The following is a 15,364-nucleotide window of genomic DNA, read 5'->3' on the forward strand; positions in this document are numbered from 1 at the left end:
CGGGAACTTTCAATTGCCTCGCATTAATTTTGTTATTTCGAATCGAGCTACCTGATCCCCGGCTAATTTTTGTCGAAACAACGACAATTTCAACTTTATAGCGCCGGGACACCTTTCAGCTGCGAAGTTTCGTTGCACGCGCTGGTTGCACACCGTCGTTGTTCGCGGTGTTGCAGCGAAATTATTAATAAATAGTTATCGGCTGCGGCATTGACGAAACGTTAACTCGAATCCACAAAAGCGAAAATACACGTAAATGCACGAATTCACGCGTATTATTCGACGGGCGTTTAACGAAAGTTTTCGCCTGGCGAAACTTAATTATTCGGTAGAGGGGACGTTTAATTATTAATAATTACTAATAATAAATAGTAATAATTGTAAGAAGCATTTGTAACATTTTTGCAGATGTTAGTCAATTATTTATTGACGAGAAGTCAATGTTAATGAGAATATTCCGGTTCGAAGCTTTTTGATTAACACTGGATTTACGGAATCCGACAAAATGGCGGGTCGCTAACGATCACTAACTATTAATTAATTATCGTAAGGATACATTTATGAGTTATTTATTCAATTTATACGTTATTTACGGTAATTGTTACAATAATGCTTTTTCAAAATAATAATAAATGTCTTATTTTTACTTTTGTAAACTGATATAAAACAGCTGCTTCTTTTTAGCTACGTAAATCTAGTGTTAATATTATTAAATTAATTTATTATTATATTATCGTCATATTTATTATATTATATTTAAACTGATATAAAACAGCTGCTTTTTTTTAGCTACGTAAATCTAGTGTTAATATTATTAAATTAATTTATTATTATATTATCGCTATATTTATTATAATATTAAATAAATTAAATTATATTTATTATATTGTTAATAAAGCGTGAAAAAATCGGTAACTGAACTTTAAAGCGACGCTCATTTTTTAATTATCGACTTTCTTCAGGGTTTTTTGATTTTAGTTACCTTGTTAATTACTTTTTAATAAGCGATTGCATAAGAGGGCATGGCGTGTCGTCAATTTTAATTTTCCCTCGATGAAGAAGATCGGAAATGATACTAAGCTTTGCGTAAACATTCTTTACAATTTTTATTACAGTAAGTGTTATACTTTTACTGTAAGAAAAGTCCCGAAAAAAACGCTAAAAGAAGATGCGTTTCGCGCTGGAACACCTTCTTAAAATAACAATTTTCTGGAATAATCGTAGAATCTTTAGGGTTAAATTACGAAAAGGTTTCATAAATGATGACGATTCGTTCATTTTTTTAAAACTGCTTTTTAGATAATTAACTGTCTTTTAAATTTGAGAACTTTTAGTTTTCAGAAAAGTTACTCGTATTCGAAATAATTTACAAGTAGAAACTACAGAGAGATTGAATAAAATAATGATAATAATTTATAACTAGAAACTACACAGAGATTGCATAAAATAATGATAATAATTTATAGGTAGAAACTACACAGAGATTGCATAAAATAATGATAATAATTTATAACTAGAAACTACACAGAGATTGCATAAAATAATGATAATAATTTATAACTCGAAACTACACAGAGATTGCATAAAATAATGATAATAATTTATAGCTAGAAACTACACAGAGATTGCATAAGATAATGATAATAATTTATAGCTAGAAACTACAAAGATTGAATAAAATAATGACAATAATTTATAAGTAGAAACTACACAAAGATTGCATAAAATAATGATAATAATTGTAATAATTTAATATATTATATGATAACCATTCTAATAATTTATAACTAAAAACTACAAAGATTGAATAAAATAATGACAATAATTTATAAGTATAAACTACACAAAGATTGCATAAAATAATGATAATAATTGTAATAATTTAATATATTATATGATAACCATTCTAATAATTTATAACTAAAAACTACAAAGATTGAATAAAATAATGACAATAATTTATAAGTAGAAACTACACAGAGATTGCATAAAACAATGATAATAATTTATAACTAGAAACTACAAAGATTGCATAAAATAACGATAATAATTCATAGCTAAAAACTACAAAGATTGCATAAAATACTGATAATACTAATAATTCTACAAATATCGATATCGCCAATGAAAAAGTTAATAACAACCGAACGACCGGTCGCTTAGTATCACTTTCACGACCGTAAATCCATCGGAAGCGAATCTAGGTGTTAAATAGACGGCAAGAAAAGAGCTAAAAAAAAAAGAACTCCCACCGAAGCTGCCGAACGAATCGCCGTTTATGGTTCTTCGCGTTTTTCCGCGTTTCATCAATCGAATTCTCTCTCTCTCGGCTCGACAAGCGAAGTCGACGCGGCGCGGCCGCGGCGAGACAATCTCTCGTACAGCGAAGTTCCTCAATTTCGCGTTTTGTTTCGCTCGTTTTCTTTTTCTTGTTTTTTCGGCGCGACGGCGGAAGGCGCGAGGGGAGAGGGTGGTATTCGCGTTTTTGTGCACGCAGCTCCGGAGAGAATTCCGGGAGCTCATTTCTCGCCGCGGCGAATACAAATACGGAATTAAGTAATTCGATTATACTCACTCGGATAAATTCGCAATGACTTCTTCACGGATCTCCACTCCTCCCGGTTATCTGAAAGTTTAATTACTCCGTCACACGGCGGCCGACCGCGCGGACAATTTTATGAAAACCGCCGCGAGAACCCGCGCTGTCCCGCGTTTCGTCCTATTCTTTGCGCGCGCGCCATTGTTACGCTGGCGACAGAGCTGAAAACCCGACGCGGACCGCGCGATTGGCCGGTCGAAGAGATCGAACGCGAGTGGATCAGCCTCTTTTTCCTTTTTTTTTTTTATTACATTGTAACTTGCGCCGAAATCGAATAACAAAACACGAAATCTTTCTGCCGTTGCGAACAATGCGATTCGCTTGTTTCGTTTTGTCAACAGAAAGACGACCGTGAATGCGTTGTTAGCTGCTTTGTAACTGGAACTACGAACGATCCTGCGCGCGCGTTAGGATTACACGAGATTTGTACCGTTGATTCCATTTTAATTGAAAAGTTCGCTTGCAAGAGAAATTAGAATCGATCTGATCATCGAACGAACAGATAAGAACCATTGCGAAATCGGACGCATCGCTCGATGATGATGTTCGTCGTGCCTCGATCGATTATTTGAAAAAATGCGGACCTCGTTCGGCAATATGTATTTGTTTTTCCTTTAATTTCTTTTTTGTGCAGCGTTATCAGATTCTTCTTTTTTGTCTTTCTTCTTTTTGTAATGCGGTGAAGGCTTTTAAAAAATTAGCCCGCCACGCGGTTGCAATGCAATTAACGAACTGACGTCGGCTCGCGAATATTTAACGATAAGAGGCCGTGCCGCGGCAGTCCGTGATAACCTACGCCACTGCATAAGTCATGGGCGCGGGATCGGTTGCGCCAGTCCGCGCAAATGGACACTGACTTGCGTGATTTTTTTTAGTAAACCTAGTTACCTTTCGCCTCCGGGCCATATGTCATCAGCGCGCCCATTAGCACAATTAGGACGACCTGGACGAAGAACAGCAGGCATACTTGCTGCTTCCTGCTCGCCGCCGTGAACATTCCCTATATTCGAACAGAACGCGAATGGTAAAAAAATAAGCGAATGCTTTTATTCGTAATAATTAATTGTAAATATAATTGTATAATTATATATTTAAATATAAATATAATAATATTACATTATATTATATACTTTATATAGTAATGTAATGTGATAAATATAATTATACAATTATAATTATAATTGTAAATGTAATAATATTACATTATATTGTATAATTTATATAATAACGTAACATAATAAATATAATTATATATATAAATATAAATTTAATCATATTATATTATATTATATAATTCATATAATAATATAATGTAATATAATTATACAATTGTAAATGTAATAATATTACATTATATTGTATAATTTATATAATAATGTAATATAATAAATAGAATTATGTATATAAATATAAATATAGTAACATTATATTATATAATTTATATAATAATATAATATAATATAATATATATTAATATATATTATAATGTAATAATAATATAAATATAATTTAATTACAATTATAATGATAAATATAATATTACCATATTATATAATTTATATAATAATATAATAAATGCAATGATCTATAAATATAATTTAATTATAATTATGATTATACATATAATTATATTATATATAATATAATTATAATAACAAAATGTAAATATAATAATGAAATATAATTATAAAAGAAGCAATTTATTTAACAAAGCTGATTTTCCGTGGTGTTTCTTCATTCTCATTCTCGTTAGAGGAACATGCATACTAGGTGTTCGTGCATGCTATTGTTGAACGTATTTCTCGAAAAATTTGTTAATGCTATAGCGATATCAATGTATCGATGATCAGCATGCATATAAGTTACCGAGATCTACGAAAGACATTTTTTACATTTTCGTTACAGGCTCAAATAAAAACGTTAGGAAAAGCGAGTGTTTTTATTTCTTCGTCATTCCAAGTAGCAAAATAGCAAAATTAAAACGAAAAAGACATTTTGGTCAGTGTCCAGTATACTAGTCTCTCTATCATCTAAAGAAATTCAAGTCACTTAGTCCAGTTTTTCAAATGTTCTCTAATTTCGTCGTCTTCTAGGTTATGTCAATATTTCTTTAAAACGTCTACTAAACTTGCATATATTATTCGACAATTTTTTGTGCTACGAAGCGAGCTTTCTACAGATTGTACAGTTGCGTTAGCATTTCTCGCAAAGCTTGCATTCTCGTTCGCAAGGCTGCAATTTAAGTTTCACCTTCGTCTACGAAGTTCAAGGTCATTCGATGATCACGTCACAGCGCATACTCGACTGTATTTTTGTACGAGTTGCAGGATGCGACACGAAAATGCACGTAGATACTTGAAGAAGAACATCGACGACCCCGGAAACTACGAGAAGAAGCATTGAAAAAAACAACCCCTGCGGGATACCGACCACTTGACACAATTAAAATCGCGCGAAATAATGTGTTACGTTTGTTCGCAATTGAGGAAGATATTTCGGGTGCCACGCTTAGAAGTGACACCCTTTTTTCATGCACTGGAAATCCAATTAGTATTGCTTCGAATCATCGCCCGCTAAGAGGAATCTTCGAAATTGTGTTTCACTTTGCACGACAACCACGAGCAAAGTCATCGGATCACATAACCGGAGGCGACACGGCGGGACAAGATTCGAATTGCCGCTGCCATTGACGAATCTATTAAGAAGCTCTTAACTGTAAATTGCAGACTTTCAGAAAACAACGGTGCCGTCGCCGGTGGATAATGCGTCGATGTAAATGGGTTGGAATAATTTTCGATTCGTTGGCGCGATCGAGCATCGTTTCGAGGAGCGTGGGAAGCGGTCCGACGTCCGTTCGCCGAAGAATTGCATCGAGGAGCTGCAGAATATTTCAGCGACATGCAGCCGAGGCGGTGACAGATTGAAATAACAAATTAGCGAAAGACGGGGATGTTAAAGTTTAGCGCAGCGACTGTCGTCGCGACCGACGTCGCCGGTGCAATACCTCTCCCATTTTGATTTGGACACCCTTGTTTCCTCGGCCCGCGGAAGCTCCGTTCTCCTCACTGGCTGTCGATCATTTCACTCGGCCTGGGCCGTACGGAAACACGCGCAATCACCACTGCACACACTCGCGCGCCCGCGCGTGTTCTTGCGCGCACACACACACGCGCGAACAGTCGCCGCGACGGGTCGGCGCTTTTATTGTTTCTCGATTCGGTCTCGCGGACGGGATTTCTCGCGAACGATGCGAGCTGCTTGCCCCGAGCGGACTCCGCTTCTAAACGAGGGTACCCTTAATTTGTGCGATGATGAGCCAGGCCGGAACGGAGATTGATGGGACGATGACTGCGGCGACGATTGTCCACGCAGAACCGTTCGAAGTCTTATCGGTTCAATCGTTTCGCTGTGACGGTGCTCCTCGAAAAGTATCGCGTCTGTACGGTATATATATAACGGGAACGTTTAATTACTCAATTGGGGAACTTTGTTCTGGGAAATTGTTCATAATTAAGGGTTCCTAACCGAAGCTAGCTATAACGTTAGAAACAATCATCGTAGCTCGATTTTGTTTCAAAGGGTGAATCCAATTTAAAAATTCAGAATAATATTAGAATGACTAACTAATATCAGAATAAATATTTAAATAATAATAATGATAATAATAATAATAATAATAATAATATTAACAAAAATAGAAATGATATATATATAACGATAACGATAATAAAAATAGAAGTAAAAATGAAAGTAGAAATAAAAATAAAAATAAAAATAGAAATAAAAATTAAAATTAAAATTAAAATAATAACAATAGTAATAATAATAATAATAATAATATTATTATTATTCTCGAGATATGTCAATATTATGCAATATTGTTTATATTATATATTATGTAATAATTGTGTAATTATGTAATTATGTAATAATAATCGCAATAAATAATGAAACCTGTTCCGTTCAATTTGTGGAATTATTAGAGAGGAAGAAGTGATAAAAAAACGTAACTCTGATATGAATTTGATAGATAAAAAAGTTTGTTCAAGTCTAATCGTTATCGACATCTACAGAGAGATCGTGCAGAGAGATAAATATTTGGAACTGAAGTAACGAGGAATCTATTGTTAAAACAAATTATAAAAATCGCAGCCCACAAAGACTAACTCTATTCATCATAAAGGGCACTCAGCTCCGCAAAAATGATCTTCGCTTTCAATATACACTAATTTCGCCCTGATTCGAGGTCAAATCGCTCAGAAAAATGGACAATTTCGAAAGAAAAGATTCGATTATTCGAGCCTCGCGGTTCTCGTTTTCATAGCATCTCTGCTTCCACAAATCGTCCTATTTTTGTGCGCAATCTCTGCACGAATTACGTCGAAATTACTATATACACGCATACATTGGAACTCAGTCAGAAAATCTGCGACACATGTATTGTTTATCCGTTTATTCCGTGCACGAACCAATTACACCGCGATTGATCCTGATTGACCCCGTCGTCTAAATCTCCCCCACGGATATACGCTATTCCCTTAATGCCGATGCTGCGTTTGACGTTCGCCTGGGCGTCGAACAGTAGGCGAGTCGAGAGAGAGAGAGCGCGCGGCTGGCTCTCGCGCGTTCGCATGCTGAAAAATATATACCGCTCGTATAAAACTGGAATTATTAGCCCGGCAGGCTGGATCGAGTTTTGACGGGCAACGGGCCACGGTTACGATCGTAAAAAACGGGATTGTAAAATATTAATGACTGACAGTTCTCGCGCGATCTACGGTAGATTTCCGCGAAATTCCCTCGACGACGACGACGAATCGTCATCGAGGATAAATTCTACCGAATTCACGCTCAGATTGTGCACGATAAAATGGACAATTTCGGAACAACGATGACGACTTTGTCGGTATTTCTTTAGGTCATGTGAAATAAGAGATTTAAGACAAGTAGGAAGAATATACAGTAATGTCTCTCTACTTGACGCTCGGATTATGCACAAAAATGGATAATATGGGAAGAGGAGATACGATTATTCGAGCCTTGCGATTCTCGTTTTTGTAGTTACGAATTGTCAACGACTATAAAAGAACGAGCTACAAGGCTCGAACAATCGTATCTCCTCTTCCCAAATTGTCCATCTTTGTGCGCAACCTGAGCGCGAATTAGGGAGACATTACTGTAATTCTAATTTTATTCTGCACAATCTGAGCGTCAGTTAGGGAGACATTACTGTTGCACGCTTCCGAAAAGAGGAAATCTGTGTGCAAACGTTGCGAGACGCTTTAGGAATAATGAATCGAATGGCAAAGAGAATGTCAATGGCTCGTCGTTTCGTTCGATTAAATGATAACGCGGTATCGATCGAGGAGTTGGCTAGCTTCCTCGATGTTCGAAAGGTGGACCGTGGTCACGCGACCATCGATCCTTTTCAGATGCATAAAGAATGAGACGAAGCTACAACGGCGTTGTTTGCGCGACTTCATACGGAATAACGAAATCTTTGTCGTTGTTCCGTTGCAACCGGTAAATCATCGTTCGAGCGAGCACGTTTTTTTACGATAGTATTATAGTATGTATTTTCTTTCTTTCACTAATATAATTTTTATAAATCGAAGGCGATACATCGACGCTCTTAATTTCTTCTAATTTCGCTACTTTGATTCGCAGTCAAAAATGTACAGTCAAAAACCTCTTTTTCTGCGATCTTTATTTATTCAATTTATTTCGTACGATTTCTTCCGTGCAATATTTTCTACGCGGTATACGAATACCCGTTCTTTTTCTCTAGTATGATAGATAGTAGCCGCAGAAAAAAGCCACGCAAGAAACATCGCATAAATAAAGACCGCGCAAGAACGGGGTTTCGTCTTTAAAAATTTACAGATCAATGTAGATCAAGGTTACTTTCCCGACGAAAGGTACGGCAAGAATTTAAAAATACGCGCGTTTCACCGCCAACTTTACAGAAAGAAAGAAAGACAACCCAGTTTTATCACCCAACCCTATTCACAGAATTTTCGGTCTCACCCGACGCATTCGCCGTCTCGCTTCCCGCCGCATCAATCGTCGCCATAAACGCATAAAATAATCCACAGCCTGCTCACTACTTTTCCGATCGCGCCTTACATTCCGATCGCGCCATTTCGCGTGTATCGCCGGCCGCGACGATCGCAAAAGGTGGCCGGCGGCGACAAATCTAATAATTTAAACGAGTCCGTGACCGGCCGTACGAATCGCCGCTAAAAAGGAAAATTCTATTTTAGCCCGTGGTCAAGAAAATACCGGCTCGTACCAATATTGAACCAAGGAAAATTGATTTCCAGTTCAGCCGCGGGTCCGGGTCCGCGCGCTCCGCTCGAAGAAGACAGAGGGCGGAACATCGAGCCGGAGTGGTGGGGGTGTGGTGGGGGCGAAGCGACTCGTTGGTTATTCGAGCGAGGAGCCGGCTCATCGTTATTCCGAAAAAAGCCTCCGCGCCTCCCTAAGATATATAAATCGCATAATTTATGAACGCGGCTCGCCGTATAATCCTCTCTGCAGCGACTGCAGCCGCGATTTGCTTCTGTTTCCATCGGAAAGCCATTCGAATCTGCGCGGCGAGGCGAGGCGAGGCGGGGCGAGGCGAACTCCTCGCTCGGAAATAATTGTACAGCTCGCAATCAACGCACGTACTCCGCGTTAACGCGAGCCGAGGCGACCCAAGAAGCCGACGTATTCTTTGAGACGCGATCGCGGCGAATATTCCGTGGATACCGCGAATTTCTATCGCTCGTTTGCCCTCCCCGGGAAAAAGAAGAAAAGAAAAAGGAAGGACGGCAGGCGCGGAGATTCTCTCGCGCGCGGTCGTTTTGTAGCGCGTTCTGTCCGCTCTATTTGATGCCCAATCATAATCAAAGGGTGGATTGTGCCCGCCGCGAGACACGCTCTAACGAACTTCGTCTCTTTGCCGTGAATTTGTGTCCGGATTCTTGGAGCGGACTGTAGATAATTCGGCCTCCGTGTTGCCACTCTAATTCCGAAGTCAAAGGAAGAAGCGTTACGTATATATTTGCGCCGCCCGAGAACTGTCTAATAAACCCGCACGGACCCCGCTGGAAACGCTTCTGTCGTCGATCCGTGTTTTCGAACGTTCTCGTTTCGCCGCGTTGGTGAAATAATACTCGTGTCGTGTCGTTGATCGTCACGTGTCGGAAAATTAGGTGTTGCGTTTCGGTGAGGTTCAATCGATGTTAGAGAATTATTGTGATAATTGTATGCATTATAATATTAATAACAATAATGTTATAATAATTCTCTAACATTAATTGAACTTTATGGAAACGCAATTTCTCATTTATATATATAATGTTATCAATTATTATTATTATTATTAATATTATTATTATTATCATTAATATTGTTATCAATATCATTAATATTGTTATCAATATAATTATTATAATAATTCTCTCATCATAATTATATATATAGTATTATATAGTAGTATATATATTATTATTATGAATTATTATTATTATTATTATTATTATTATTATTATTATTATTATTATTATTATTATTATTATTATTATTATTATTATTATTATTATTATTATTATTATTATTATTATTATTATTATTATTATTATTAATATTATTATCAATATAATCGTCATAATAATTCTCTCATCATAATTATATATATATATAGTATTATACAGGGTGTTCCACAATTATTTTAACAGCTGAGGTCATTTGAAGTAACCTTTTCCTTTGCGAAAATGCAATCCGCCGCTTCCTTTAGAAGTTATTAACGAAAAACGTTGACCAATGAGATGCGAGATCAGCAGACGCGAGGCGGCCGAGTCAACCAGCCGCCCAATTCCGCTCATTGGCTCGCCCGCTTCGCGCCAGCTAGCTAATCTCGCCTCTCATTGGTCACTGTTTTTCGCTAATAACTCGCAAACGAAGCCACGGATCGCATTTTCGCTAAGGAAAAAGTTGCTCCAAATGACCTCAGGAACTCCTCGATTCCCGCTTGTACAATAATTTCGGGACACTCTGTACATATAATGTATACTTCGCTTTTAAAATGTTCCGTGGCCAGACCGACGTTTAACCTTTTCGCGTTCTATTGAACCGCGTGGAAAATGAGGAAGACACGTTCGAACATGTTCTATTACTAAATTGAAATCAGAAAACGAGCAAACAGTACGTTCCCCTTTTATTTCTTTACTGGTCCGCGGAACGGTCAAAAGCAATTTCCGACTTTTCATCAGACTGGACGCAAAAGAGATTTGAAAAGATTCTATTGATTCGTTTCTGTTATTTCACCGGCGGCTATTCTTGCTGCGAATAAAACTGTTACGTTTCATGCATATACGAATTTGTAACGCGAAACAAACTCGTCGCGCTATTATATTGATTTCGACGATTTAAACATGAAGCGTGTAACAAACGACAATCTACTGTCATTGCTGCAACAACATTCGTGTCACGCAGAGTAATGCAGCGAATTCGACACGATAAGATAAACGAAACAATTATTATAATAATTCTGTCATCATAATTATATATATAGTATTATATAGTAGTATATATATTATTATTATCAATTATTATTATTATTATTATTAATATTATTATCAATATAATCGTCATAATAATTCTCTCATAATTATATATATACAATTATTATAATAATAATTGTTTAAACGTATGCACCGTGCAACCTGCTTTCCGGAATCACAGTTTACTGTATATCGCGACGATTTACTCCACGTTTCACACGTATCGATAAACGTTATTACGTGTTAATCATTTACACGACTTCGTTTTTTCGAAGCTAACCGAGAAACCATTGAGACAATCTGCGACTCGAGTACAAGGTGCTTCGCTCACGTTAACGCAGAAAATATATCCGAAAAAATCTTCCGTAGAAAATGTACGTAAAATTCTCCGCACTGCTCAAATGCAACGCGATACTTTGCATCGCTTATTCAGTAAAATTAAGAAATTTAATCGAATCCATCTTAGCAATATTTGGCGGTGCTCTTTACTCGTTCGCGTTACTATTTCGAAGAAAAAGAATTATTTCTCTGTGGATGAACGCCTTCGCGTTGGCAAAACAACGGATCATACATCGACGATTAAAAGTTGAAACAGGATGAATATAACCGAACAACAAATTCTAAGTATTCCAAACTCTTTCACCCAACGTTCGAAGTTCAATTGTCTTCCGCCGGAACCGGATCGACGTTTCCGTGCACAAATCGACCGCGTTTCAGTCAATCATGTAATAACATAACCGGATTGCGCGTCAATATACGTAAGCTAGATGAGTCTACTTAAATAACTCGCGATTCACGTGCATCAATTAGCACTTTGCCTTATACAGTTTGTACGGCGTTCAATTCGAGTCGCGTGCACGTCTCCGTTATCGCGCTAATTGGCATTATAGGATTTTAGCTCGGCGTTTCGGAATGAACTCCAATACCGCGATACACGATTCATCGTTTCTCCAGGGAAAGCGCTTAATATTTCGCCGAATTCCTAAAAATGGATCGAAGACCGATCAGATTTAAGAATAATAACAACCGATCGACACAGCTGCTACAAATTCCCACGAATTTCGTACAGTTCCTAATGGGAAAAGCGTACTTTCCCACGACTCGATCCTTCGCGCCCGAAGCCGAATTAACGCAAAACATCGGTGTTTCCGAACATAGTATACACTAAGAATTGAAAACATTTACATTTGCGTGTCGACTTATTAATTAAAAAAATTAGATTGCTCCTGAAAAAAAAGCATTCGTCTACTGTACTTAGGTAAATACGAAATAACAACATATTCGTAAGAAAGAAAATGCAAATTAAATCCTAATAAATTATTATTCGAATTGGAACTCCGAATCACGATTTCCGATCTACGGTATTTCTATTTTATACAATTTCTCGCGATCCGAGCGCACGAAATTGAGCCTACCGACAAGTACAACGCGATTCCAATCATCCTTTCCTCAATACAAACGAGTCCAATGCTCTCGCAACGGTTTCGAAAAACAGTATACCAATTTTTAGTGCATTCTATGCACGTGGAATCGAACGTCGCGACCCGTGCAACAGTTAGCGCTCTCAACGGCCCTTCAAATACAAACAAATTCGACGAACAAAATTATTCCGAGACGCGTCGCAACAATTTTCAACGGCTCCTCGGAGTCGCCGCTCGAGCCCAAAAGGGTTAAAACAACGAGAACTTCTAACATGATGTCGGCTACCGTCTTTCACAATCCTGCGACTAATTCTCCCGCGAAGACAGCTTCCGTTTTGCGGCTTTCGTTTGCGAACAGGCGTCCGGAGATGTTCTACAAACACTTTCTCGATTTCTCTCGTATCGGTTTCACCGCGCTCGATCCGCGATCGGCCACTGCATCCTAGGTGCCCGGTCGCCGGTTTATATAAACAACGCGAGTTAGAAACAATTGGCCTTATTACATAATCCCGCGGCGTCGGTCGCGACCGCGTCCTCGCCGCTTCTCCAGAAATAGGCGCGTATACGAGGCGACGACGGACCCCGGCTGAGTCCCGCGAGACGTTCGTCGTGGCGCGAATTTTTCAAGCTGAAACACGAAACCACTTCGGTCGCCCGGCAATTAACGGGGCTAATTGAAAGTAGGCCGTCCGGGAATGAGGATTTATTGTGTCCAGCGTATTCGTAAACGCTAATGACGTCGACGAGTGCGCGGACTGCGATGACGGTAACGACCAGAAGGTCAACGGGAGCCTGGAAGCGCCGCGGATAATGCCTGAGGAGGGGCAGGGGGGAAGGGGGAGACCTCTGTCTTGGCTACGCGCCATGAAACAGGGAATGAAATTTTTAATCTTCTTCCTACCGCTCCGCTCACGACGAACGCAAGACGATGCTGAGAAAATTTTAGGTCGTTGTAATCTCTCTGGTACTTGGAAGGAAACTTTGCTGAAGTGTGCCGTGCTTTTGGTATGCTAACTGTAATCTTGACGTAACATAACGGGAGAATTTTACAAAAATATGATAAATAAGGTGACGCAAAATTGTTGAACAAGCGAGAAATGTGTTCCTCAGCCGATTTGAAGCAACTTTTTCCTTAGCGAAAATGTTCTTCGACGCTTCGTTTACGAGTTATCAGCGAAAAACGAGGATCAATCGGAGTGAGAGCGCGGCCGGCGCTCCGCCCTGTGGCCAATACCGCGACGCGCCGGCCGGCTGACGCGGCGACGGTGGTCGCTAAGGCGGGGCGTCGGCCGTACGCGATCACTCGTTGGTCAGCGTTTTTTTGCTAATAAGTCGGAAACGAAGCCTCGTAGGACATTTTCGCTGAGGAAAAAGTTGCTTCAAATGACCTCAGGAATCACACATTTCTCGCTTGTATCGATAATTATGGTACAATATTTTTGGGCACACGTTTAGACATATTATTTCGTCTATTTTATCGCGCCGAATTCGTAGCACTTATTTCTACTTTCAATTTTCAATGTGTAATCTGTCGAATATTGCTAAGATTGATTAGATTAACGCCGAGGCGGCGTTAAAAATTGTTACGCCGCGTCTCGGAATAATTTTGTTGTTTAACGCTAGATTCCCGGAGCACAAAAAAACAGCTGTTTTATTACAATAAGACATTTATTCTGATTTTCAACAAGCGTTATTGTAACATTTGCCGCGAGTAACATATAAATTGAATAAATAACTCGTAAATGTATCTTTGCGATATAAATAATCGTAGATTAAAATATTAATGACCCGTCATTTTAACGGGTTCCGTAAATCTATCGTTAAATTATACAATTCCATTAAAAATCGTTCATTAAAGTCGTACATTGTACAATATTCAATCGCGTGACCGTCTTTAAAAACGAAACGTCCCATCATTGAATAAATTTTTCAATTGATTTAATTTTTCAGCTTCTACAGGGGTTCATGAAAAATGTCTCCGAGTGAAGATCAATGAAACGTAAATGCTTGTCCAAGGGCAACGAAATAACCAATTTACGTCAAATTTAACAAGTTCGTATTTTATCGAAAACAAGAATCTCGGTCGATTTTTCTAGAATAATATTTGAAAATAGCGCAATTTACATATATTGTTGAAACCCTGCCGGAGCTGGGAAGAGCCGACGAGGAATCGACGGATCAGCGTGAAGGTGATTGAATATTCAAATATATTTCGGTATTGGTAACCGCGTTCGATTATTCAAATTCATTTCGATGAATTAGTTATGCCCTTATGCGGCGGAATGTTCGATACGTCGCTTGATCCATTTGCTAATGCAAAACTGTCTTTAATCGTTGTTTTTACTTAGAAAACTGACAGATGAAATAGAATATATAAGAAAGAAAATATATAAGATCATTAAAGAGGGATTAACATTTCTATTCGTCTTTTGTTCCTTAAAATTGATACACACAATTTTTATTTCGCATAAAGATTTGCAGTCTAGTACTAATACACTATACAGAGTGTCCCAAAATTATTGTACGAGCAAGAAATGAGGTACCTGAAGTCATTTGAAGCAACTTTTTCCTCAGCGAAAATGCGATCCGCGGCTTCGTTTGCGAGTTATTAACGAAAAACGCTGACCAACGAGTGATCGCGTACGGCTGACGCCACGCCCTCGCGACCACCGCCGCTGCGTCAGCCGGCCGGCGCGTCGCGGCATTGGTCGCAGGGCGGAGCGCCGGCCGCGCTCGCTCCCCGATTGGTCCACGTTTTTCGTGAATAACTCGTAAACGAAGCCTCGTAGAACATT

General features: G+C 38.5%; 1 protein-coding gene across 7 annotated transcripts in view; it reads right to left on the bottom strand.

Annotated features, from left to right (window-relative positions):
• Nucleotides 1-13,002, bottom strand: part of Rh50 (Rhesus blood group-associated glycoprotein Rh50) — a 56,774-nt gene extending 43,772 nt beyond the window's left edge. For 3 of the 7 annotated variants that reach the window (XR_013034956.1, XM_033482974.2, XM_033482947.2), the window contains exons 1-4: nucleotides 12,856-13,002; nucleotides 5,604-6,036; nucleotides 3,488-3,599; nucleotides 2,576-2,626 (exon numbers count right to left, since the gene is read on the bottom strand). Coding sequence is in view for 6 of the 7 variants with exons in the window: in XM_033482974.2 (XP_033338865.1) it covers nucleotides 2,576-2,626; nucleotides 3,488-3,599; nucleotides 5,604-5,612 (172 nt within the window). In the remaining variant the exon portion in view is untranslated. Of the gene's footprint in view, nucleotides 1-2,575; nucleotides 2,627-3,487; nucleotides 3,600-5,603; nucleotides 6,037-7,068; nucleotides 7,234-12,841 lie in introns of all 7 variants that reach the window. The other 4 variants (XM_033482964.2, XM_076526917.1, XM_033482955.2 and 1 more) reach the window with 4 other exon arrangements.
• Between the last annotated feature and the right edge of the window lie 2,362 nt (nucleotides 13,003-15,364).

The sequence above is a fragment of the Megalopta genalis genome, chromosome 16 (genome assembly GCF_051020955.1).
Source record: "Megalopta genalis isolate 19385.01 chromosome 16, iyMegGena1_principal, whole genome shotgun sequence".
Classification (NCBI taxonomy): Eukaryota; Metazoa; Arthropoda; class Insecta; order Hymenoptera; family Halictidae; genus Megalopta; species Megalopta genalis.